The sequence below is a fragment of the Halichoerus grypus genome, chromosome 10 (assembly GCF_964656455.1).
Source record: "Halichoerus grypus chromosome 10, mHalGry1.hap1.1, whole genome shotgun sequence".
Classification (NCBI taxonomy): Eukaryota; Metazoa; Chordata; class Mammalia; order Carnivora; family Phocidae; genus Halichoerus; species Halichoerus grypus.
This window is the reverse complement of record NC_135721.1, coordinates 48337052-48363835: the sequence shown is the minus strand read 5'-3', so window position 1 is coordinate 48363835 and position 26784 is coordinate 48337052. Positions and strand designations below refer to the sequence as shown.

Genomic DNA, 26784 nt, shown 5'->3' with positions numbered 1-26784 from the left:
GCTGGGGACCACACTTGGGAAGCGCTGGATGGGGCAGAGTCAGGAAGGTCAGTCAGGAAGCCGTGTCAGGCCAGAGTCTGAAGCAGAGCGGGGCTAGCAGGGGTGGAAGGGAGGCTGCAGAGCTGAGGGGCATCTTGGAGGGGAGGGCCACCAGGAAGGGAGCCCAGCTGGTTGCGGAGCATGAGGGAGAGGGAGGGGTCTAGACTGACTTGGAGTTTCTAGCCTGAAGGGCCAAAGGGAAAGACTCTGAGGTAGGGAACCCAGGAGGCACAGTAGTGTTGAGGGGAGGGGACAAAGGTTCAGGTTTGGAGGGTCATCTGGGTGGGGATGTCCAAAAGGCACTTGGTAATTTCAGTCTGGATTAGGCGTCAGGTGTGAGGACTGTGGGAACGTGGAGCTGAGAGTACTCACCACAGAGCTGGTGGCTGATAGTGTGGGGAATGAAACAGTAGCCCAGGGAGAGTACACGAATTATGAAAAGAAGAGCAAGAACCACAGGACTGTGGAACATTCTACAAGCTGTGAGTCTTGTTAGGCGTGTTAAGGCAGCTCCCTCGGTCTGTAATTCCCCAAAATTAGGAACTGGCAGAGGGAATCCAGTAAGGAAAGGAAAATGGCAGGGGACAGTGAAGTTCCAGAGGTGGCTTAAGGTGTCCAGGTTGGACTCGGCCCAGCATTTAGAAGCTTGTGTGAGGGGCAGCGGGTGAGTGGGGCACATGGGATTTCTTTCCCAGCTATAGATGGCAATTTCCCTTCAGCTTTTAGCTGTCCTGGGCTGGTACCAGACCAGGCACAATGGCACCCACTTTGGGGCACAGCGTGGTTGTCCCAGGCCGACCCCAGGGTGGGGGGGCTGCAGGCAGCAGGGCCTGAGGAGGGAGGTGTGGAGGGAGGAGGCCCACTGCCATTCTTGGTATGGTTCTCTCTCCAGGAGCAGAGCTGCATCTGGCCTCTCTCTGGGCAGCTTATAAGGCCTGGTGTGAGTTTTGTTGATGCAAGTGCAGCAAAAAAGGAACAAATCCGCCAGCACCAGGGCTGTTGCCACTGGAGTCCTTTTGCATACATTTTTCAAATGATAATTCACTCTACCCAGCCCCCTTCCCCACCCCCCAAGGCCGATTTATTGAAAAAACCACCTTATATGGTAATATTGTTAACACACCGTCAGCTGGCCTTTTTAGGGACTCTGTTTAAAGAAGATCCGCCTCTGGGGTTTTATATTGCTCTGGTATTTGTGCCAAAGACACAGCAGCCCTCAGTCCCTGGGAGAAGGACTTCTCGTACACTCGGTGAGTACTGCACCGCTTCTGACAGCCCTTCCTTTCTGAGGCCGCCTGGCCCCCTGGGTGCGGGAGGCGCCTCCAGATTGGCCTGGCTTCCGTGACGCTGGCCCAGACCACGCGTGAAGGCATCGGTGGGCAGTGGTGCCTGCAAGCACGCTGCTGCCTTCCGGGAAAAGGCACTTCTGGCCACGGGGCATCCTGGCCAGCCCTTTGCTCGGGGGGGCGGGCGGGATAGAACACCTGTGGCCTCCCTCACCCAGCTCACCAGGGCCGGTGCAGATCTGTGTGCTCATGTCCTTTGTCATGACTCCGAATGTCTGGGAGGCTGTTTTAGGGGAGCAGATGCTTTGCGGGGAAAACAGCTTCTTCGCGGGGTTTTTGAATCAAAGCCAACAATGGTCCCAGTGTCTGTGAGATGTCTGTGTTGGGAGTAGGAGCGTCTTTTCTTCAGTCCCCTTGTGGGTCTCACCATCCTCTGCTCCATGCTCGGCTGAGATGGAGAATTTTTTCAATCCCTGAAGGCTCCAGGGTCACTGGGGGATGCGGAAAGTCAGGGCTGGAGCAGGGGCAAGTGTCCTGTGGCATCCAGCAGTTTTAGCTCTGGCAGGAACGAATGAACGAATCTGAGAGCCATCCAATTCATTCTGAAGACACTGAAGCCTAGAGAAGTTAAGTGTTGCCCAAAAGGCTCACAGGCAACTGTGAGACCGCCCGCCAATGCCCTGGTCCACCCTTCCCATCCCCCCAACACACACACACACACACACACACACACACACACACAATTAAGAGGGAAATGAGACCAAGGGGCTGTTTCCACTCTTGTGACCAGAGTCCGCTAACATCTGTTTATGGCTGAGGCAGCGTAGTGCAGTGCTGCAGGCCTTGGAGGCAGACTGCCCAGCTGCCAGAGTTACTGAGTGACCTCAGTTTTCTCACTTGGGAGTACTCATAATAACATCTACTCGGCAGTGCTGTTGTGGGGATTAAATGAGATGATACATTGACAGGGTGCTCAGCTCAACACTGTCAGGGCCCTGGCCCTGAGTGCTCAAACTTTAAGAATCACCTGGAGGACTTGTTAAAACATAGATTGTCCTACCTTCCAACCCAGATTCTGATTCAGTAGGCTGGAGTGGGGCCAGATAATTTACATTCCCAATAAGTTCCCATGTGATGCTGAGGCTGCAGGTCTGGGACCACACTTTGTACATGGAGGCTCTAAGCACTTGCTTTTACTATTTGAACAAGTTTAAACTTTGTGGCTAGCCCTTAGGGCCGAAAAGAGACGGAGCTTCCTCTGGCGGAGAGGGATGGGCACTGGAGAAATTGCAATGAACAGTGGACAGGTCCGGGACAGGTCTGGGACACCAAATAGGCAGTATGACATCATGACTTGAGGCTAGAGTTCTTTGCTCCTTCCCTTTGTTCATTCCACCAACATTTATTGAGTACTTACTATGTGCCAGGCACTGTTCCTACTCCTTAGGGACAGCGAAGGGGCATCTGCCATCACTGGGGAAGATGAACACACACACAAAGCCCAGGAGGAGCCCTCACCTAGCCCAGGAGTTATCAGGGAAGGCTTCCTGGAGGAAGGGGTACCTGAGCTGGGTCCTGAAGTAGGACTAGTCTCGGTGTCAGGGAAGCATGGTCTTTGGACTGTTTCAGTGTCTCAATTCCATTGAATTTAGATTTCAAGGCAGAAAGCATGGAGAACTAAGATCAGAGGGGCAGGCAGGGCGGGATTATGAGGGCTTCATACACTAAAGGATTAAGCAATGGGGGACCACAGGAGGGTGACCGCGAGAGACCTGCCCTTCGAAAGGACCACTCTCTGGCATCTGTGAGGAGAGTGGACTGGAACCGGACGAGAGCGCTCCCGCGGTGCGCGGGGGGGCCTGAGCGGCGGGCCAGGGGTGGCACCGAGGTAGAAATAAGAGAGCCTGACGATTGGTTGGGAGGGAGGTGGGAGGAGTCGGGTGTTGGGCGTGGCCTCCGGGGTGGGCGGTGCGATTCCAGGTGGAGGCTTGTGATGAGGGAGATGTGCCGGAGGTGGAGTGGAGGTGCCAAGGGGTCTGCGGTGCAGATGCCCCGCAGGCAGTTGGTTCTGAGGGTCTGGAGCTCAAGAGAGGGGGTCTGGACTGGAGCGGAGCCGGGAGAGCGAGTGAGAGGCCCAGGTAAAAGACAACAGGCCCAGATTCCTGCGGATCAGAAATACTACTAAACAGAAGTCATTTTTAATTTAATTAATTGTATATCAACCAAGTCAAGATAACATGATGTTGATTAGAGATGCTGCTAGAATTTTTCCACCGCAGGAGTGTTTTTAAATAATTTTCTCTATGCCAAGCTTTCTAATTGTGTGAATATCTGTGTGTATGCGGATTATTATAGGCGGCTGCTTAATGTCATTTGAAGCCCTCACTCCAAAATATTTCTCCAACTATTGCTTGAAGTCTCACCATCTGAGAGGCCTTCCTTTTAGGGCTTAAACTTTGCACTGAAATGAAGATGTCTTTGGAAGCTGGCATAAATTCAATCATCCCTTCAATAAGCATTGATTTGTGAAGTGGATGGTTCAGCTCCTTCCAATATGACAGACTTCATCCTGGGAACAAGTTCTGATGGAGAAGGGTAAGGGAGATCATAAGAACTATTATTTTTGCAGTCCTGTACAGCAGGGGTTGGCAAATTTTTTCTGAGGAGGGCCAGATAGTAAACATTTTAGGCTTTGTAAGTCTAAAGGTTTCTGTGGCAACTACTCGAGGCTGCCATCATAGAAATAGCAGCCATAGACAATATGTACATGAACAGGTGTGGCTGTGTTCCGATAAAACTTTATTTATAGGCATTGAAATTTGAATTTCCTGTAGTTTTCTTCGGTCATAGAATATTATTCTTTGGCTTTTTTTGCAACCATTGAAAAATGTCAAGGGGCGCCTGGCTGGCTCAGTCAGTAGAGCACACGACTCTTGATCTCGGGATCCTGCGTTTGAGCCCCATATTGGGGATGGAGTTCACTTAAAAAAATAATAAAAATTTAAGAAAAAAGAAAAATATCAAAATCATTCTTAGCTGGTGGGGCGTACAAAAACCAGCATTAGTTTGCCGGCCCCGATTTACAATTTATAGAGCATTTCCATTTCATTTCCATTACTTCATTTGCTCCATCATCCCAGGAGATAGATGTTACCCTTTCCATTTTCCACTTGAGGAAACTGAAGTCCAGAGGGGGAGACGGGGGACTGGGCCATGGGAAGGGGGTACTCTGAGAGAGGAGAAGGGCAAAGAAAGGGGAGCTGGAGGGAACTCTGAAGTCAAATCTTGTCTCCTTCAGAGTGACATGTTGGGGAGCTAACATCTCTGCCCTCATATTTGCCTGAGGGTGGCCAGGGAGATGAGCAAGTGAACAAATTCCTTGCACTCATTATGTCTTTCGGTTTTGGCCACTTTGAGGGGCGGAGGTAGAGCTGTGTTTGTAACTCTGTGAAGTCTTCTGTGAAGACCAGATGTAGTACGTGCTGAAAGAGCCAGAACAATTTGATTGAATTTCTCAGAGCAGAAAGTGGTTGTGACCCCAGGAAACCACAGTGACTTTGGCTCTGGTTCAGCTGACACGCTCGAGCCTAGCCACAGATTACCAGCAAGCAGCTGAGGAAAGTCTAGAATTTCTCCTGGCAGAGACATTCCAGGAGAGCCTGGCTCCACAGTAGAAGTCTCCTTCCCAGCCAGCGTGGGGACCCATGGAGGCCCCACTCCAGGCCAGCAGCCCCACCCCTGCCTTCACCTCTGTCACTTCTCATTTAGTTCTGACTCCAAAAAAGCAGATTTAAATCCACCTAAAGTGCTGCAGAACAGCATTGTTGACTTGACAGCTTCAAGTTGCTTTGTGGCTTGTCCCAGCCGCTGCTCTGCTTGGGAAACAAAGTCCGACCCTCTCTTTCTGTGTGGGGGGAGCTCAGGGGGAGACAAAAGGGTTCATTGAAAAGCCAGGCAGGCTTGAACTATAAATCACACCAGAGAGAGATGCTGAGGGGACCCTCGAGGGAGACAGTCCCAGAGGTGCAGCTTTGCCTCTTGGCTACCTTCGAGCTTTTGAGGTTGTTTTCCCCTCACTGCGGACCACCTGCTAGAACAGGGAAACACAACAGTCTGCTGAGCAGCTTGTGAAGAGAAAGAAAACTGCCCCCGTGTGATTCTAAATCAGGTCCGTGTGAGCGAGCTGTCATGAGACTGGACTGTGGGGACACAGGGATCCCAGGGGCAGAGCAGACCAGGTCGGGAGGGGGCCACTCAAGTGGTGGGATTGTCACGCAGCATTTACTGAGCACCTACTATGTGCTAGACACCAAGTTAGGTTTGGGGGCTATAAACATAAATCACAGACTATCCACATAAAACACAGATTTAGTCCTGGCATAGGAGGGGTGCAGGGGCTCAGAGAGAGAAATGAACACAGACCATTTTGTTTAGGCCTTTTGCTGCCAACAGCTCTAGAGAGACAGAGAGGCAGAGGCAAAAACACCAAACATGGAATAGTTAGGACAGCTTCACTAAGGTGGTGAGGAAGGTGTAGGCTTCAGGCTTTGGAACCTGTGCTGGTGGATGCCGGCCCTGCCTCTTCCAAGTTCTTTCACTTCTCTGAGACTGGGTTTCCAAATCTGCAAAATAGAAGTAAATATATCTTCCCTTGGGTTTTTTTTGTGTGTGTGTGAGAGAGAACTAAATAGATAATCTATGTGAAGAGCCCTACATTTTTCAAATTTAAAAATCATTTTTCCAAAAATGGAGACATGGGATATTCTGCTATGTTTCACCTAGCGATGCACCTTGCACCTTTTCTGTTGCATTAAATATTCTGCTCTCTCCTTTGTATGAGGGCCTCTGGCAGTTAGTTTACAAACCAATTTATTATGCAACAACTTCTTCTGTTTCTAATTTTGGTTATTTTAAGCTGTGATAAACTAGCTCTTAGCCAAATCTCTGTACTTGCCCGTGAGTATTCCCCAAGAATGAAGAGGGTCCTGGAAGTGCCTTTGTGGAGTCAAAAGACATGTACATTTTTAAGACTTTTGATAAGTTTTCTCGAGTTCCCCCTCTGAAAAGTAGTACAGTTTGACACTCATGAATGCAAACCCACCTCCCCACACCTTTGCCAGCAAGGGTGGCCCCAAGCACCGGACACAGTAGTCCAGCCAGAGGTGAGGTTGGCTTTTATGCTGGTCAGCAGAGTACTGCTAATCGTCCACAAGCTCACAGGTCCTGCTCACAGAGGCTGAACAAGAGCTCTCACAGTTTGCTCATTTAGACTCACGTACAGAACCTTGTATTTACCCTGTTCAATTTAATATTATTTGATTTGGTTCATTGTCTCTGTTTCTTGAGATCTTCTTGGGTTTTGATTCTTCCATGCACCATATTTAATATTACATTCTCTTCCAGCTCTGGAAATTTGATGGGCATGTGCTCCATATTCTCATCCAACATATTTATAAAAATGTGTGACAAAGGACCAAAAGTGGAGCCCTGAGGCCTATCACTGCCTCCAGGTTGATGATGACCCATTAGTTGACACCTTTCAGTGACAGTAACTCAGGCAGCTGTAAATGTGCCTAACTGATTGATTGTTCAGCGCACATGGCTTTGTCAACATGGATATCACAGGAGACCTTGTCCGATGCCATGATCAAGTTAAGCTCAATGCCTCCTACCCTCTCCTGCATTCCCAGCCCACAGCGGGAAGGAAAGGGGAGGCTGTCACTCTGCCAACATTTGTTCTTGGTAAACCCTTACTGATTATAAGAAATCACTGCTTCTTTAATAATGCTTTCTTTAACAGTGCCTTCTGGAAACCTGCCTAACTTGCATATCAAGAGCATCTGAGGTTTTAGAAATCTGCTTTCTTTCCCTTTTTGAACATTGGAACAAATTTGCACATCTTCAGTCTTCTGATATCCCTTCATCTTCCACTCTTCTAACATGGTAGGAAGTTAGGGATCTTCTCTGCCATCCAGAAACTGCTCAGACCAGAAACAATATTGTTTTAAGCAGCTAGGTAAAGGTGTTTTCTTTCAGTCTCCACATGGTCACAGACCTTTATTTCTCCTTACCAATGTTTGCTCTGTTTTTGTTCTTCTGCAAGTCCTTCTCCTCGAGATCCATTGATTCACTCATTCATTTTGATGACAAAGGTGTGTTTTTTTTTTTAAGATTTTATTTATTTAATTGACAGAGAGAGACACAGCGAGAGAGGAAACACAAGCAGGGGGAACGGGAGAGGGAGAAGCAGGCTTTCCGCCGAGCAGAGAGCCCGATGCGGGGCTCGATCCCAGGACCCTCAGGTCATGACCTGAGCCGAAGGCAGACGCTTAACGACTGAGCCATCCAGGCGCCCCATTAATGACAAAGGTTTAAGAGCCCACTCTGTGCCAGACATTGTGTTGGGCACACTGAGGAATCACTGGGGAACAGGACAGACCCAGCTCCAGCCTTTGCAGAGCTGCAAACGAGCTGGGATATGCAGAGTTGATCATGGCTTGTGCAAGTCCAAGGTGCTGGGGGCAAAGAAGAGGGGCCGCTGACAGACCGGTGGGCCAGAGGGGCCCCATGAAAATGCAGTGTCCATGCAGAGGCCGGGCAGGTGATAGGGGTTAGAGCAGCAAGCAGGTGGGGGGAGGGTGCTCCAGACCCTGCGTCTAAAAGTCCAGCAGGGAGAGAAGAGGACACAGTTCAGAGAATGGAAAGAAAAGTCCACATAGGCAGAGTAAGAGTCAAGAGGGGGCAATGGGGAAAGTGAGCCTGGAGACGCAGGCTGGGCCACACCCTGGGGGGCCGTGTGGCCTGAGTCAGAGAGCTGGGACTTGGATCCACGGCCATGGGGAGTCCTGGGGGGAACAGGGACAGAGGCAGAGCTGGATTCAGGAAGTCGCAGCGGCCTCTTCCTAGTGTACACTCTGCTTTGAACATAACAGGGAGAGCTCCCTTTGAGCCTTAAAGTTGTGTTACGAAGATTCGCTCAGCCTCGACTTGGCCTTTCTGACCTTGTGTTCACAGGCCTCTGGCTGTCTCCTCTCCGCTCTGTCCACCTTCAGCGTGAGGCCACGGAGGGGCCAGGGTCACAGGTCTCTGTAGCGCTTATCTCCTTCCACCTGTGGTCAAATATTCTGAATGAAGCTTCCACATGCCTTCCTCCTCGGCAGCCACCTTCCCCTTCCTCTGGACTGCTGAAAATTGGCCTCCCTGAGTCCTCGGCCAGCGCCTTTCCCATTTCCACCCTGTCCCCCCACCCCCACCCCCGGGCTCCCCAGGCTAGGAGGCTTCTGTTTTCTCCGTGGGGAGAGGATTCTTGCCTCCTTCCTCTCAGCCTGCCCTTCCTCCCCGAGGGGCTTCTGCCCTTAGGATTGAACATTTCACCTGTAACTACTGCATGATTTGTCCCTTAATGACATGTTATATTGTTTATTTTTATTATAAACTATACATGAATACAGTGTCTCTTGGAAAAAAATGAAAACATCACAGCTATAAAACCCCGCACGTCCTCTCCCAGGCCCCTGCCTCCTCCAGAGGTAATCAAGGGTGATCAGTTGGAGACTTGGTTTTTCAGAACTTTTTGCTGTAAGTTCATGTCCACAAAAAGAAAATGATGAAAAATACACAATATTGTTTTGTACTTTAAAAAGAATTCAATGTAGGGGTGCCTGGGTGGCTCAGTCAGTTAAGCGTCTGCCTTCGGCTCAGGTCATGATCCCAGGGTCCTGGGATCGAGTCCCACATTGGGCTCCTTGCTTGGCGGGGAACCTGCTTCTCCCTCTGCCTCTCCCCACTTTTTTTTGTGTACTCTCTCTGTCAAATAAATGAATACAATCTTTAAAAAAATAAAAAGAACTCACATAAATTGTTTTATGTTATACATTCTACTCTGCAACTTGTTTTGTTCACTCAGTAGAATGGTTTAGAAACCTATCCACCTTAATCCCTGTAGATCTGCCTGGCTCCTCTCCTGACTTCAGTGCAGAATCCCATAATTTGGAATAGTTCCAAGGTTTAAGTTTGTGTGTTTCTTGAGTCAGAGTGCCAGTTTCCCCCACCTTTGCCAACACCTATTGAATCTTAACAGTATGATGGGTGAAAATGGACTTATTTCACTTGTACTTCCCTGATAACTAGTGAGGCTGAGCATCTTTACATAGAGTTGTGGGGTATTTCTATTTCCTTTTCTGTCAATTAGCTGTTCATACCCCTTGTTTTTCTTTGGGCTGTTTACTTCTTTCTTATTGATTTGTAAGTGTTCATTTATTTTGTAAATAACCCTTGCTATATATACTGCAAATTTTTCAACTCCTTTCCTAAATTTCATGTCTTTAGAGATTCTTTCCATTTGATTAAAGCTTCATAGTCATTTCAGGCCCCTAAGAGACAGGTGAATTCATTTGCTAAGGGCTGCCATAACAAAGTACCATAGAGTGGGTGGCTTAAACAACACACATTTGTATTTTCACAGTTCTGGGGGTTAGAAGTCTGAGTTCAAGGTGCTGGCAGGGTTGGATTCCTCTGAGGCCCCTCTCCTTGGCCTGCAGATGGCTGCCCTCTTGCTGTGTCTTCACATGGTCTCCCTCTGTGCGTGTCTGTGTCCTTATTTCCTCATCCCATAAAGATAGCCATCCTATTACATTAGTCATATTGAACACCAGTCATGTTAGATTAATGACTTCATTTTACCTTAATTACCTCTCTAAAGACCCTATCGCCAAATACAGTCACACTCTGACATACTGGGGGTTAAGACGTCAACATATGCATGTGGGGAACGGGGTGGGGAGGACACAATTCAGCTCATGACAACAGGGTAGAGGGAAGAAGTCCACCTGCCAGGGAGTGGGAGTCCAGGTCCATGCCTGTCCCTCGTAGAACTGGGCCCTGGCTGGAGGTAGACTGGACTCAAGCTCCCAAACCAAGAATCCTGTCTCCAACATGATTTTGACAAGTGGCTGACTACTTTTCTTCTCCCCCTGCTCCCAAGGTGCTCCAGCCCCTGGTTCACTTGGCCACACTCACCATGTGTGAAGAGGAGACCACTGCACTCGTGTGTGACAATGGCTCTGGCCTGTGCAAGGCTGGCTTCGCGGGAGATGATGCGCCCCGGGCCGTCTTCCCCTCTATCGTGGGCCGCCCTCGCCACCAGGTGTGTGCTCATCTGGACCCAAGGCTTTGAGCCACTAGGAGAAAGCGCCGCATAGTGGACACTGGACTGAGCTCTGTGTGTGTGCACATGTGTGTGTGTGTGTGTGTGTGTGAGTTGTATTGAGTGTGTGTGTTGGGGGTGGGGACTCTCTTCTGATCAACTAACAGAGCAAGACCTTTCAAATAGCAATATCCAGGACCAAACCCAACACACTCCAGGCATGCAGGGATGGTATTATATCTGGCTTAAGTCTGTGAGATTGCTAGGTTTGGAAGAAACTTTTTTTTTTTAAGATTTTATTTATTTATTTGAGATAGAGAGAGAGAGAAGCAAGAGCAGGGGAGCAGAGAAGGAGAAGCAGTCTCCTTGCTGAGCACGGAGCCTGATGTGGGGCTCGATCCCAGGACCCTGGGATCATGACCTGAGCTGAAGGCAGATGCTCAACTGACTGAGCCACCCAGGCATCCCTGGAAGAAACTTTTTAAAAATACATGCAAGTAAACAAGACCCTTGCCTTTAAGAAATGTATACTCTGTGAACTAACTTGAGATCACAGTCTAGCATAGAGACAAAAGACTTCACCATGGGGAGTGCAAAGGAGGGAGAGATTAAGTCTGAGTGGAGGGACCTGGGAAGAAGAGGCTTTGTAGGAAAGGGATACCTGGGGATGAGGATCTCCACATATGGTGGGGGAGGGGGGGAGAGCAAGAGCCAAGATTTGGAGACGTAAAAATGAGAGCAGAGGGTATTTGAGGAGGACAAGTACAAGTCCTGTGTGTGTGAAGTAAGGAAGAAGTGAATGGAAGGCCCCACTCTCTCAGAAAATGATGTCATCTTAGGAGAGAGAAGAGAGCCGAGCCCACAGGAAAGTTTCCACCTTCTCTCCCCGCTGCCTCCACAGTCATGGGTGTCTGCCTCACCCTTGTCTCTTTCTGTCCTGTCTCCAGGGAAGACGGATGTCTGTCCTATCTGTATCCTTCTTCAGAGACCCTCTAATTCCTGGATCCTCCTAAGTGGAGCCCTCAGCCAACTCACTTCTCCTTCCTTGTCTTTTGCTTTGCAGGGTGTCATGGTGGGAATGGGCCAGAAAGACAGCTACGTCGGGGATGAGGCTCAGAGCAAACGAGGGATCCTAACTCTCAAGTACCCCATTGAGCACGGCATCATCACCAACTGGGACGACATGGAAAAGGTATTGGTGGACCCCCCTTTTAGTATAATAATGCATCATCATGACCCTCATCTTCCCCAGGCCTCTGCCCTGTCAACTGCCTCTAAAATGTGTCCCACGTCCTTCTTTCCTTCCTGTCCATCTGCATGGCTACTCTCCATGGGGCTGCCAACAGCTCTCATTGGATGGTTGCAATGGCGTCCTGATTTCCTTGTCTCCTGCCTCACCATCCAGTGAATTCTCTACGCTGCCACAAAGCTTGTCTTTCTAGAAACAGATCGTGTCACTCACCCCCTTGGGAATCTTCCGTAGCTCCTCATTAGCTGACAGTAGGTCCCTAACTCCCTGTCTGGCATCGGAGGGCCTGTCCCACCCAATGCCCAGCTTCATCCTCACAAGCAGCTCGCGCCGGAGAAGGGCTTGAGGCCACGGCTGCCTCTACAGTGCAAACAGCTTCTCTCCTTTCATTTCCCCTGCGGGACCTCAGGTAGGCGCATCGATGCCAGGTTGTTATGCTGATTCTCTAACGAAAATTCTAAGTAGGACTCTCTAGGGGTTTCTAGAAGCTTGTGTGTGTGTGTGTGTGTGTGTGCAAGAAAATGCGGGGGGGGCAATTTTTAAATGGTAGCTGGTGATCAACAAAATGATGTGTGTGCTAATAGAGCCCTCCTGATAGTCTTTTGCTAAATTCTGCTCACATTTGTGTGAGAGTCCTTGTTTCTGCAAGGAGTGCCTTTTGAAGTATAATAGAGTGCTTATCGAACAGACTGCAACCAGAAATAAAGAATGTTGCTGTGAAATCTGTAATGCACCCTGCTTTTCTCTAAATCCCAGACTCAGTCACTCTGGGTGTGAGATAGACACAATACCATAGCTTTCGCTTCGCACCATGGAGTGGCTAAGAGCACAGACCCCCGAGTCAGGGGCAGGGAGATCTGCGAGTGAGTCCTTTCTTCTGAGCCATTTGTGCAGATAAAAATACTTTTTTCATTAGGTTGCTTTGGAAATTGAATTTGGTACTCAGTATAATCCCAAGGCATGCTACATACTTCATGCTCAATAAATAGCATATATTATTCATATAGATCTAACAGTATCTAATTCAAAAACATAACAGACAAAATATTTTAGTATATATTTTAGCACAGTAGTAACAATGTATGAAGTCTTTATTTCTTAAAATATATTTTATTTATTTTAAAGATTTTATTTATTTATTTGAGAGAGAGAGAGAAAGCATGAACTGGGGGAGGGGCAAAGGGAGAAACAGACCACCCCCTCCCCCCCACAGCAGAGCAGGGAGCTGGACGTGGGACTTGATCCCAGGACCCTGGGATTATGACTAGAGCTGAAGGCAGACGCCTAATGGACTGAGCCACCCAGGTGCCTCATGTGTGAACTCTTTAAAGAAATTCCTAAAAATATATTATGTGCCTATGGCACCTGGGTGGCTCAGGTGGTTAAGCATCTGACTCTTCATCTCCACTCAGGTCAGGATCTCAGGTCATGATCTCAGGGTCATGAGATAGAGCCCTGCCTGGGGCTCCACGCTGGGTGTGGAGCCTGCTTAAGATTCTCTCTCTCCCTCTGCCCCTTCCCCCACCTCAAGTGCTCAAACGTGTGTGCATTCTCTCTCTCTCTCTAAATATATATATATGTATCTGTATATATATATACACATACACATATATATATATTTATGTATACTATGTGCTTTAAAGAAAAACACTATAGGGGAAAGCTGTCAAATCTTCTCAAATTAATTTTTAAGCTCATTGCCATTCCAGTAAAAAAACTCACAATTTTTAAAATTGTATATATTTAAGGTGTGACCTGATGACCTGATATACATTTATATGTGTAAGAGTCACCACATTCAAGTTCATTAATGTATCTATCACCTCACATAGTTACTTTTTTTCTTGTACTGAGAACACTTAAGATTTACCCTCTTAGCAAATTTCAAATACACCATGCTATACATTAAATCGCCAGAATATATTCATCCTGCATAGCTGAGACTTTGTATCCCTTGACCAATATCTCACTATCTCCCCTCCCCCCAGGTCTTGGTAAATACCATCCTATTTTCTGCTTCTATGAATTCAAATTTTTAAAAAATCACAATTTTTAATTCTGCAAAATAATCATAAGGTATGTCTGGAGAAATAAGGCAAAATTTATGAGAACAAAATGAGTGAAAAAAACTATGAGAGGAGACTTGCCATACCCACATATTAAAATATAATATAGTTATAAAAATTAAAACAGGTTGGGGGCACCTGGATAGCTCAGTCGTTGGGCATCTGCCTTCGGCTCAGGTCATGATCTCAGGGTCCTGGGATCGAGCCCCGCATCGGGCTCCCTGCTTGGCAGGAAGCCTGCTTCTCCTTCTCCCACTCCCCCTGCTTGTGTTCCCTCTCTTGCTGTGTCCCTCTGTGTCAAATAAATAAATAAAAATCTTAAAAAAATTAAAGCAGTTTGGTATCAGCACAAAAGTAAAGAGGAAATACATGATAAATGAAACTTTGAACACCAACGGGAGAAAAGGATTATTCAAGGAATTATTCCAGGACAACTGATGAGTTATTTTAGGGATAGGGAGTCTTCATTGCCTTTACCTCATACCATTTCACCAAACACATATCAGTTGAATATAAAAGTTAAATATAAAAATTCAAATGGTAAAAAAAATACAATATAGTAAGCATGAGCATTCATCAAATTTCTGGTGAAAGAAGTCTTAAAGGAAAAGATGACAAATGTGATTTCTTAAAAATCATGACTTCTAGTATGTGAAAAAAATAACCAAATTCAAAAGACAAACAACAAATTGCAAAAAAATTCATGAGTGAAATGAAGGTTAACATAAACAGCTAGTGTAAAGTGATCATTAAAAATACAAAGTCTTCACCAGACAAATAAACAAAGGCTATGATCAGATAATTTGCCAAATGGAAATTATAAAAAGTTGCAAATCTGAAAAAATTTAAACTCATTTGAAAGAAATGTAAATTTTCAAAGTGAAACAATGTTTCCCTATCAAATTATTTCATATATTAAGAGCAAGAGCCCTGAATGCAGGTACGGGTAAAACAGGCTTTCTTATTCTGGAGTAAAGAGTAATTTAACCTCTTTGTCGGTGATAGAAATCAGAAAGTCTTCCAATTGCCATGCTCTTTAGCCTAGTAATTCCACTTTAAAAATTATTTTCTTCGGAAACGTCCTGAATAGAAAAAAGAAAATGTAATATGCACAAAGATAACTATGACAGGATTATTTATAAACAAAAATCGAAGATACTGTTGATAGTAATATGAGTAAATACATGATGGTATATGATGAAATGTGTAGCATTAAAAATAAATGTTCAATTTATTAAACATAAATATTTACTATGGAGAAGGAATTTTTTTTAAAGATTTTATTTGAGAGAGAGAGAGTGAGCGAGAGAGCACAAGTGGAGGGATGGGGAGAGGGAGAAGGAGACTCCCTGCTGAGCAGGGAGCCTGACCCAGTACTCGATCCCAGGACCCTGGGGTCATGATCTGAGCTGAAGGCAGATGCTTAACTGACTGAGCCACCCAGGCGCCCTGGAAAAGGAAATCATTTATGTTACACTAACTGAAAAGTGGCAGGAAACAAAATTGAATATAAAAGTATAAAAATAACATAATAAATAAATACAAGCATATGAAATAATAAATGGTGATAGAAATAAATTTGAAAATACTTAAAGGTGAAAGGTTAGTAAGAAGAAAAAGCCAAAATGTTAACTATTTATTACTAGGTGATGGAAATGTGGGAGATTTTTACTCCTCTTAAAAATATTTTTTGGGGCGCCTGGGTGGCTCAGTCGGTTAAGTGACTGCCTTCGGCTCAGGTCATGATCCTGGAGTCCCGGGATCGAGTCCCACATCCGGCTTCCGGCTCGGCAGGAAGCCTGCTTCTCCCTTTCCCATTCCCCCTGCTTGTGTTCCCTCTCTCGCTGTCTCTCTCTCTGTCAAATAAATAAATAAAATCTTTAAAAATATATATATATATATTTTTTTCTAATTTAAAATTATCAACACCTTTCACTTTTAAAGCTCTAAAAAGTGAAATGAAATGTAGTGCAGGTGTTTGGGCCCAACGCCTAAGATTCTGGTTCACGGGTCCGGGATACAGCCTGGGGGCCTGCACCTATGACAGTCATCCCAGGTGATTCTGGTACAAAGCATCTGGGGCCCACATTTGAAGAAGTTCTGCCATCACTCAATTAGGATTAATTGCCATTCACATCTCCTATGAAACTTTCACAGACAGGACCTCTGCTTGCGCCATTTTCTCTGCCTCCGATGCCCTTCTCAGCTGCTGGAGACCCTCCTTTGCCTGCAGAGCCCACTCAAACCCCCCAGATAATGAACTGCCTCTTCTTTTACTCAAACTGTGAATGTGTTTTTGTATGTTGTCTTCTTGGGTGTTTTTCTCCCCTCCGGACTTTGAAACCAAGAGCAAGGGGCCATATCTGATTCATACCTGCCCTCATCACAGCTGGCGCCATCCTAGCCCAAAGCCAGGAGCCCACAAATATATGGGTACAACGGAGGCAGATGATCCTATGCCCCACCTCTGAGGAAATCAGAGCCCTATGTCCCTGCTGCTTTGCTGAATCCCTCTGAAATACAGACTCCTGTTGGGTCATCTTGGATCACTGGACACAGTGGGAAGAAATTACTTCCTCTAAAGCAGTGATTCTCAACAGGAGCAATTTTGCCTCCTGAGGGGGGAAGAGTTGGTGATGTCTGGAGACATTTTTGCTTGTCATTGCTGGAGAGGTGCTACTGGTATCTAGTGGGTGGAGGCCAGGAACGCCAAACATCCTAGAATGCACAGGGCAGCCCCCCACATCGCAGAATTATCCAACTTAAAAGTGTCAAAGTGCTGAGGTTGGGAAACCCTGCCCTAAAGCACCGGTCTGGCCAGTAATGAACAGCGACATTGGTTCAAGCATACCTGTCAGGTTCCCAGCAGGAGACAGCATACACTCAGCGGGTGTTTTGAAATTAAGAAAGGACTACTTAGAGAGGTGTGAGCAGAGTTATGGAACCAGAAAGGGAAGTTGAGGCACCCAAGTACTAGGGACAGCCTGAAGGATGGGGGTGAGGGAACGTCACTACAGCTGGAAGAGGGGCCATCCAATAGGAGCAGGGCTCATGGAGGGCCACACCATTGCTTGGAGAATTGCTTGACCTCTCTCCCTCTTCCCACCCTCCAGCCTCTTGCTGGTGACTTCTATCAGCCAAACATAGCCAGAAGCCAGGAAGCAAGGAAATACTGAGAGATACAACTGGCCTGGCCCCCCAGGGCAGAAAGTGGGGGAGAGACAGAAGAAGGGAAAAGACGGGGGGAAGTTCAAATAGAAGTAATCAATATGCTAAGTATATCGGCCCCAGGTCTGAGTCCTATCTGGGGCCCTGTTGAAAAGGAACATAATCTCTAAAGGTCAAGCAGAAATTCCCAGGACTCCAATCCGGGGGAGGTCTCTTCTCTAAAACCCAGCCTGTGCTGTGGACATTGTGTCATGCTCTCCCATCATGAGCATGCCAACTGGAATTTTCTAGGACTCTCCTTGGCTCATTTGACTTTTGTCTCAACCAGATCTGGCACCACTCATTCTACAATGAGCTGCGGGTAGCACCTGAGGAACACCCCACCCTGCTGACAGAGGCCCCCCTAAATCCCAAGGCCAACAGGGAGAAGATGACCCAGGTAAGAGACCAGGAGCTCTTAAACATGGGTACAAGAATGCAGCATGGATCCCTTCTCTCTTTCATGCATCAGTACAACAACAATTTTTGAAGACATGCTATGTATGCAGTCTATGCCAGGCCCTGTGGGAGGTGGGAGCGGGGTAAAAAGGCACAGCCCTTACCCTTAATAAGGTTACAAACCATCCTGGGGGCCAAGAGGTGCTGTGATTTCTGCCAGATCATCCTTTATCCTGCATTGTCCTTTCAGATCATGTTTGAGACCTTCAATGTCCCTGCCATGTACGTCGCCATTCAAGCTGTGCTCTCTCTCTATGCTTCTGGCCGCACAACAGGTGAGCAGCCTGTAATCTGATCCCTTCCTGACTCTGGGGGGCAGAAGAACCTGCAGAGGTTCCCGCTTAGGAGAATCAAAGGGACGGCCAAAGTCCACGGAAAACCCTGCATAGGGGTAACAGAAGGGAAGCCCATGTGGAATGTATTCGGGTCTACCTGGTAGAGCTGGCAAGAATTGATATGAGCAAAGCATGACTGGTACATCCAGCAGTCAGTCCCCAAGCTTACACACACTTTCCAACAATACTGGGATGTTTCTGCTCATGAACCTGTGATGGTGGCTATATATGTGCCCTTGGTATGGAAAGGTGCTCAGGGAAACAGAGGGAACTTCAAGATAAAGCAATTTCTAATGGGGACTTGACAGCTTCCATGAACATAGTTCAACATTCATTCATTCAAGTATTCATTATTCATTCATTCATCGGATATTTTTCCATTACTCCCTACCATGTGCCAAAGACTGCACAGGCCACGGGCACACACTGACAAGCAAGACAAGCCTACCATCAGAGAGCTAACAGTCTAGTGGGCGGGGGCAAACGCAAAAGGTGATTTCACTGCTGGTGACAAGGACAGTGATGGGGAATGTATGATGGTTCTATAATTTACTTATTTGTTTTACCATTTCTCTACTGCTGGACTTTATGGTTGTCTCCAGTTTTTTATTTTTTATTATAAAATATGCTGTGATCAGCATCCTTGTACAAGTATAAGCTACTGGTCCCTGGATATTTATTTTGCATCTGGCCTTTACTGAGCCATGTCTCAGTTGATTCTCTTGGGTCTTCTAGGTGTACGGCCTCATCATCTGCAAACAATGACAATTCTATTTCTTTTGATAATACCTCTTTTTCTATTTTCTGTCATATTGCATTGGCTAGAACATCTAGGACAATATTAAATAATACAACAATAATATTATACTGTTTCTCCATCAATTATGATATGGCTGTTGGATTGAGAGAGATTTATTATCATGTTGAAAAGCTCATTTCCCTCCATGGTTTAAGTTTCCTCAGTAGAGAATGTTAATTTTTTTTTCAAATTGGCTGGTTTTTATAGTCCCTTCCAGATCTAACATTCTCCATGCATGTGCATATGTGTTAGTTTAATGCCAGAAGGATATGCAAATTATCCAGCCTCCCTTAAAGAATGGGCAACTGAGATGCACATTGACAAATATGCGGTACTGTGAAAGTGTTTTAAGGAGTACAAGAAGGGAAGATGTTTTACTTGCCTTCCAGAAGGCTACAGTCTCATTTGGGAGAATAAATGATGTACACAAAAAATATTAGTGATGATCCTTAAGGTGGGTGAATTTTCTCAGCTGCTAGAGAAAAATATGGTAGTTGAAGACCATTTGGCAACTGGTCCCAGAAAGATGAAAGACAAGAAGTTTTCATAGGTCCTATCCCCTCTCTCCATAGGCATCGTGCTGGATTCAGGGGATGGTGTCACCCACAATGTCCCCATCTATGAGGGCTACGCACTGCCCCATGCCATCATGCGCCTTGACCTGGCTGGCCGTGACCTCACTGACTACCTCATGAAGATCCTCACAGAGAGAGGCTATTCCTTTGTGACCACAGGTATCCAGCCCCTTTCCTGATTCTGACTTGAGCTCAAACCAAATCTGCTAGGACCAGATGTTCTCTGATGAAAAGTCTGTGGCCCCCTGTCCTCAAACTCTCTTGAGATAGATGGGGAGGATTTTGGGCTGGGGCTGGGCCTCAGGACAAGACCAGATAGTCAAGGCTGCCTTACTTATGGAGGAAGTTTCCCAACTGAGATGCTCTCGGGATGGGGACAAGGCCTCCTTAAGTGCCCTTTCACAGCATTCCCTCCTTCCCCAGGGACCTGCTATCTCTGTCCATGTCTGCACCAGGATCCGAGCTGGTTTTTACAGGGTTAAATGGTAGAAAAATCTGATGATGCATTTTGTAACCGAAGGGCATTTATGGTTTGTCTGAGGACACATGGAATAAATAAGGTCTGAATTTCTAAGGAGAAGTTGTCATGCCTCAGTGCCCACCCCGGGCAAGAGATTTTAGGCAGGGGCTTTCCTAGATTCTGTAAGATCACAACAAATCCTCCATCTATACCGGAAATGTGTCCTGTGAGGCCCTCAGGAAGGCCTGTAGCTTTGTCAGGGCAGAGTAAAGACAGCAAGGAGAAAAACCCATGCAAAGTTTTGCCTGGGAATCAAGATTTTGAACTTGCACTTTAGGAAGAGGAATGAAAAATTAACATTTGTCCTAAAAATGAACCCAGAGTAGAAGAGGTTTTCATGGAGATCAAAATAGGACAAACTAACAGAACAGAGTATCTACTTTCTGTCATTTCTACTCTTTCTAGCTGAGCGAGAAATCGTGCGAGACATCAAGGAGAAGCTGTGCTATGTGGCCCTGGACTTTGAGAACGAGATGGCCACAGCAGCCTCCTCTTCCTCCCTGGAGAAGAGTTATGAGCTGCCAGATGGGCAGGTCATCACCATTGGCAACGAGCGCTTCCGCTGCCCCGAGACCCTCTTCCAGCCTTCCTTCATTGGTGAGGTGCTGCCTACTGTCCCTGCTAACTGGGAGGGGAGGGGAGAGGTACAGAGGGGGAAACACCGGGAGTCACGCACACTTTGTTTATAATTTATACACAGCCCATATTTTTCCAGGAAGGGCCAAAAACACATCAACAATACAACCAGATAAAATCTATTTATTTTTAAGATTTTATTTTTTTAAGTAAGCTCTACACCCAGCGTGGGGCTTGAACTCACAACCCCAAGATCAAGTGTCACATGGTCTACTGACTGAGCCAGACAGGCACCCCCGGTAAAATCTAATTTAAAATAAAAGGATAGGGAAATCAAAATAAAAGCAGAATAGGGAATATAACATAAACTAAGAATAAGGTTAATACACAAAACATTTCTTGGATCACTCAACATTTAGGTCACTGGGGCCAAAACCCACAGCGGTAAGCAGGATGGGTATGGGGTCAGACCTGGCCTCAGGTCCTGATTCTTCCCCTTTAAAGCCTGTCACTTTGGACATGTTGTCTTCTTCAAACCTCAGTTTTCTCATCTATAAAGTGGAAATAACGATTGGTGCCAACTAGATAGGGTTGCAACAAAGATTAAATAAGAGAAGATTTAGTACAGGACAACTGCTTTCTTGAGGAGTGTATAGGTATAGTTGGGCCTGCAAACAAATGTTAATAGACAGTGTAGTAGTTCACAGCAGCTGTGCAAAGTGATATAAGCCTAAGAAATCAGGAAAGGCTTCTTAGGGAAGGCCAACATTTGAACAGAATCTTGAAGAATGAGTATCATTTGAGGGTATCTGGGGACGGAAGGAGTGCAGGATAGGGAATGGCATACGAGGCAGATGGAAGGGTCCATGTAAAGACATGGAGGTGTGAAAGGTCGTGGTCTACTTGGGACACGATGGCAGAAATGTGGTGTGTGTGTGTGTGTGTGTGTGTGTGTGTGTGTGTGTGTGTTTGCACACAGGGGAAACTGGAGAGAGTGGCTGGGCCACACCAAGAGCATAGTGGTTAATCGTATCAGCAATGAGATCCCTGAAAATTTTTAGGCAGTAGTGTAGCAAGGTCAGGTTTGTATTTTAGGAAGGTTCCTCTAACCTCAGTGTGAAATTATGTCACATGGAGGAAAGACTAGAGGTGGGGGAGGCCAGGAAGCTGGGCATGAGCTGGTTTGGCATGCAGGCCTTTCACTGTGGAAGGCCCTGGGGCCAGGCTAAGGTAGCTAGATGTAACCTGTAGATAAGGGGGGGGTGCTGTCAAAGATGACGTGGTGGGTAGATCCATGCAATAGAATTTTTTTTTACAATAAAAGAGATTAACGCACCGACACACGCTCTAACATTAATGGACCTTGAAAACATTAGGTGAAATGTGAACATTAACATACCATTAAGTGAAAGGCACCAGACACAAAAGGCTACATATTGTAGGATTCCATTTATATGAAATGTCCAGAACAGGCCAATCTATAGAGATAGAAAATAAATTAGTGATCACCTAGGGCTGGGGAAGGGGTGAAGGGGAAGTTCGCAATGTCTGCTAACGGGTACAGAGTTTCTTTTTGGGGTGTTACAAATGTTCTAAAATTAGATTTTGGTAATGATTGCACAATCCATGAAACTACTAAAAATTACTGGACTTTAAAAGGATGAATATTATGATATATGAATTATAACTCAATAAAGCTTGGAAAAAGATGACTCATTGAAAGTGTTCCCTTAGAAATATACCCTCGCTGATCAGTGTGAAAGATCAATCAGAACAGGAGGAACCAAAAGCCAGTTAGAGGTCTGATCCTGTAATCCGTTTGGGAGGTGATTAAGGGTCTGAACTAAGACAGAAGGATCACTTGAGGAGCTGGAGGTGTGGGTATTTATGAATTAACAGGTGTTGATTGACCCTATGACCTGCACTAGGCATGGAGTCCGCCGGGATTCATGAAACCACCTACAATTCCATCATGAAGTGTGACATCGACATCCGCAAGGATTTATATGCCAACAATGTCCTCTCGGGGGGTACTACCATGTACCCTGGCATTGCTGACAGGATGCAGAAGGAGATCACAGCCCTGGCCCCCAGCACCATGAAGATCAAGGTGGGTTCTGCCCCAGTTCCCTCCATTCTGTTCTTTGGACAAACACCTGCCTACTTGGGAGATGCTCCAAGTCAGTCTGCGGGGCCCGTAGATTGGTGGTCTCCTGGTCTGGGACAGATTTCATCTCGGGGGATTATGTTCCTTGGGAACTGATGAGCTGGAGACATGTTTAGCATGAGATCTCAAATGTAATCATATGATGTCCTATGAGAAGGGGGTGAAAGAATTTGGGATGAAGAGAATATTGAGGGGGTTGAGGATGCAATCAGGAGGAGGGAAATAGAGGGGAAGAAAAGAAGGAAGCAACACTACAGCATCTTTAGACTTTAAAATGGATATGGGTGTTACCTCAGAGGAGGATGAAAGTTACAGAGAGAAAGTTTGGCAGGGGGCAGGCTGCTGGTTCAAACTCACAGGGATGGCACTTGATTCCTGGACAGCCTGTCATCTGTTGTCTGCTCTTGGCTTACGTCCTCCCCACGCAGCTGCTCACCAAGGCAGCTCACCTCACAAGCCTCGTCAGAATGGAGGCCCACTTGTCTTCCGCCTCTCTCCAGCCTCTGGTCCCCAAGCAACCATACGGAGCTTTTATTTATTTATTTATTTTAAGATTTTATTCATTCATTTGACAGAGAGAGAGAGCACAAGCAGGGGAATGGCAGGCAGAGGGAGAAGCAGGCTCCCCACTGAGCAGGGAGCCCAACGTGGGGCTCGATCCCAGGACCCTGGGACCATGACCCGAGCCAAAGGCACAAGCCCAACCGACTGAGCCACACAGGCGCCCCATACAGAGCTTTTTAGGGCTTCTAGGAATTTTGCTGCTAGCAGGTTTAGAAAAGGCGTTGGGAATCGAATAGAGATAACAAATAGGTTGAAAGTTACAAAGTCTCACAATAAAGTTGGTCTCTGGGAGTTGGCTTCATCTGAGGGAGTGTGTTATAAGAAACTTTTTCACAAAGGACGGCTGCCCCGGGCCTTCCCCCTGCCTAGCAGATGGTGCTCAGCAAAGGCAAGCAGAGCAGGTTACCAGAAAACAGGTGGGAGCCTGCGGGCCCTTCTCACCCAGATCCACTGGAGCAGCATGGCGGGGCATGGCGCCAGGCCCGAGGCAGGGGCTTTTTACCAGGACCATTTACCACATCTTGCCTCACCCCCAGATTCTGGCTCACCAGATCAGGGGGGCCCCCATCACCTTTACTGATAAACAAACTCCAGCGTTTTGATGCATATCCCAATTTGTGAGCCACTGCCCTGAGTTTAACAACATGTGCCAGCCTTTAAGGAGTTTAGAATCTAATCAGTACACATGCTCACTGAGAGGACAACGTAAATAAGACATGAGGAGGGGAAAGGGCACTTGAGGCAGGGGAAATAGAGCGAGCAAAGATGCCCCAGTGGGTATGTGTGTGCAGGTACGAACAGCCCAGCCAAACGGGACAGCCGGATTTGTGTAGAAGAACTGGGGAGATAAGACAGGTGTCGAAGATATGGAAGAAGAGAGGTGACGTGGGGTGGCATTGAGACGGGGGACCCCAGCCCAGGGAAGCCCAGACTCTTCTCACAACCAGAGCAGTACAGCAATAACGTGGCTGGGCTGGTCCTTGAGGTATCAGTCCAAAGAGTGACCCAGTGCCTCTGTCTGACTGAATAAAAAGATAACTTCTCAAGACTCTTCTTCTTCTGCAATTCCACGATCTCCACAATTTAGGAAAGATGTAGAGAGGATCTAAGGAGACAAAAACAATCAATTCAGTGTCTGGTTTATTCTGGCCCTGAATCCTTAGACCCTTTAGTAGCTGTCCCTCTGGATCCACTTGTAGGTGGAGTTGAAAGTTGTTTGACAGGACAACCAGCTTCTAGAGGCTAAGCTCAGGACTCGTGAGCTACCAGTGGCTATTGACAGATGAAGCTCCACACAGGGTCTGAGTGCGCTGGCTGACTCGGGATTGGAAGAAGCCCAGCCTCAGCCGCGCGTGCATCCAAACTCCAGGCAAAGACAGAGCGGCACTTTCCCTATAGGTGTTTGTATTGGTCATCTATTGCTGAGGAACAAGCAACTGTGAAATCTCAGGGACATAACTAAGTATTTTGTGTGTGTGCGTCTGCAGGTCAGTGGGAGTCAGCTGATCTAAGTCAGGCCTGGCTCAGCAGCTCTGCGGGTCTAGCCAGCTCAGGTCGGGTCTGTAGCTTTCATGCTGGGGCCCAGGCTGAAGGGCCAGCAGCTTCTCCAGGGAAGCCCTTGTCATCAGGATGGCAGAGGCTTAGCTGCAGGCCTGAGGCACATGTCAAGCTCCTGTTTGCGTCACGTCTGCTAACGTCACATCGGTCAAAGCAAATACAGGGCCCAGCCCAAAGTCACAGGGCGAAACAGTGCATCCTTCCCATGGGGGGAGGACGAGGCCGAGAGTAAAGATTTGGGCAACAATCTAATCTAACACAAGGTTTACCCTGTTTGTTTCTGACCTGGAGGCTGTCCTTATCTGGGGCAGCCCGGCACTGTGATGAGATGATCTCCTGGACCACCTCCCTATTCCCTTGGGTGCTAATTATGATTCACCACATTTATTCTTTGCAGATTATTGCTCCCCCAGAGCGGAAGTACTCGGTCTGGATTGGAGGCTCCATCCTGGCTTCTCTCTCCACCTTTCAGCAGATGTGGATCAGCAAGCCTGAGTATGATGAGGCAGGGCCCTCCATTGTCCACAGGAAGTGCTTCTAAAGTCAGAACAGATTCTCTGGGGATCCCCTGGAGACTGCTCTTACCAATCATGAAACATTAAAACCTGCAAGCCTTACTTCTCTGTGTGGGGCTTTTTTTCCGCCCTGGGCTTGTACACAGTGCTAAGGGCTTTTCACACCTTATTTCTCATCCACACAATGATCCTGTGAGATGCATATATTCCCACATTACACAAGAGGAAATTGAGGCTCAGAGAAGTTAAGAACGTGCTGAAGAGCACAGAACCAAGATTAAAAACCAAGTGTGTCTGACTCTAAAGCTAGTACTCCTACTGTACCACCCTGTTTCCCTTTCCTTGAACGTGAGTAAGAATGAGGGCTCGATGGCGCTTGGCGGGGGCGGCAGGTTAAGACACAAGGGCTTTCAGAGATCTAAGTCCTTGTACTCAAGGGCCATGCACAGAGAACATGACCGGAAAGAGAAACACAAGGTTTATAGGCTGCGACATATGAGTGGCTCAAACGCAATGTTTGAATTTGGGTGGTGGAAGGTCACAGTAGGCTCAAGATCTCTATGAGGGCTTTTGTTATTGAGGATTAGGCTGTATCTTTCCCCAAAACTAACCAAGAAAGGAGCAGCACCCTAGGAAGAATTTTTTTTTCTTTCCCTCCTCTCCTCCTCCTTCCTCTTCTTCTTCTTCTCACTTCTCCCCCTTTTGTTCTTGCTCTTCCTCTTCCCCTTCCTCTTCTTCTTCTCCTCCTCCATCCTCTCCTCCTCCTTCTTCTTTTCCTTCTCTTCCTCCTGCTGCTTCTTTTTTTTAAAAAGATTTTATTTATATATTTGACAGAGAGGCACAGTGAGAAAGGGAACACAAGCAGGGGGAGTGGGAGAGGGAGAAGCAGACTTCCCACCGAGCAGGGAGCCCAAAGCGGGGCTTGATCCCAGGACCCTGGGACCATGACCTGAGCCGAAGGCAGACTCTTAACGAGTGGGCCACCCAGGCGCCCCTCCTCCTCCTGCTTCTATCTCCCTCTCAGTCTCTCTCTTGTTATTTGCTCCCTACTCCCTGCCCTTGGTCAATTCTGTTAAATTTCACAAGTATTTGCTGAATTTTTGGCATCCATTATTACTGGGTAAGGCCACACAGGATTTACACATCCAGTAAAGATGATTCCTGCCCATCAAAGTCTCACTGCATAAAGCGGGGGGAGGACACAGGCAAGACAATGATTTGAGGTGAAACAGAAGCATCCACAAAATATGATGAGAAAACAAAGGGTAATAATAATAGCTAGCATTGGTCGAGTGCTTACAATATGTGAGGCCTTAGGTTAAGAGTTTTCCATGGATTTCCTCACTTAATCCTCACCCTAACCCTATTAGCAGGTACTAGTATCATTCCCATTTTATAGCTAGTTTACAAGTTAACTTGTTCACCCAGCTAGTTAATAGCAGAAGATTCCTACTTTTGCCTGGCATACCCTTTACTCTCTCTACCTACTCAAGTCCCAACCCTGATGCTCCCGAGCAGAACCCACTTGGCTGTGAGCCTTCCCAGACACACCTATTTGGAGACAGTGGAGCCCAGTGGAAGTGCACAGACCTTAACATCAAACATACTTCCTCTGCCATCCCTGCACTTGCCCTTGGGGGTAGGGTGGAGAAGCATGTTTTACAAAGATCCCTAGTGGACTTATGTCTTAAGATGGGTTTCCCAGAAGCAGACCCTGAAGTGAGG

The 26784-nt window shown here is 46.9% G+C and overlaps 1 protein-coding gene across 1 annotated transcript; it reads left to right on the top strand.

Moving 5' to 3' along the window:
• The first annotated feature begins 1194 nt into the window (after window positions 1-1194).
• Window positions 1195-25161, top strand: ACTG2 (actin gamma 2, smooth muscle). Its single transcript, XM_078057446.1, has 9 exons — window positions 1195-1289; window positions 10309-10470; window positions 11534-11662; window positions 17282-17392; window positions 17642-17726; window positions 19158-19319; window positions 20086-20277; window positions 22185-22366; window positions 24942-25161. Exons 2-9 carry the CDS (start codon window positions 10345-10347, stop codon window positions 25083-25085), a joined length of 1131 nt encoding a protein of 376 aa, XP_077913572.1. The 5' UTR covers window positions 1195-1289; window positions 10309-10344; the 3' UTR covers window positions 25086-25161.
• The last annotated feature ends 1623 nt before the right edge of the window (window positions 25162-26784 follow it).

What these genes read in the sequence shown, in the direction of transcription:
- ACTG2 (XM_078057446.1), top strand. Translation starts at nt 10,345, where the DNA reads ATGTGTGAAGAGGAGACCACTGCACTCGTGTGTGACAATGGCTCTGGC. An exon ending in TGCTTCTGGCCGCACAACAG is followed by an intron (nt 17,727 to 19,157) that starts GTGAGCAGCCTG and finishes CTCTCTCCATAG; the next exon opens with GCATCGTGCTGGATTCAGGG. An exon ending in CCAGCACCATGAAGATCAAG is followed by an intron (nt 22,367 to 24,941) that starts GTGGGTTCTGCC and finishes TATTCTTTGCAG; the next exon opens with ATTATTGCTCCCCCAGAGCG.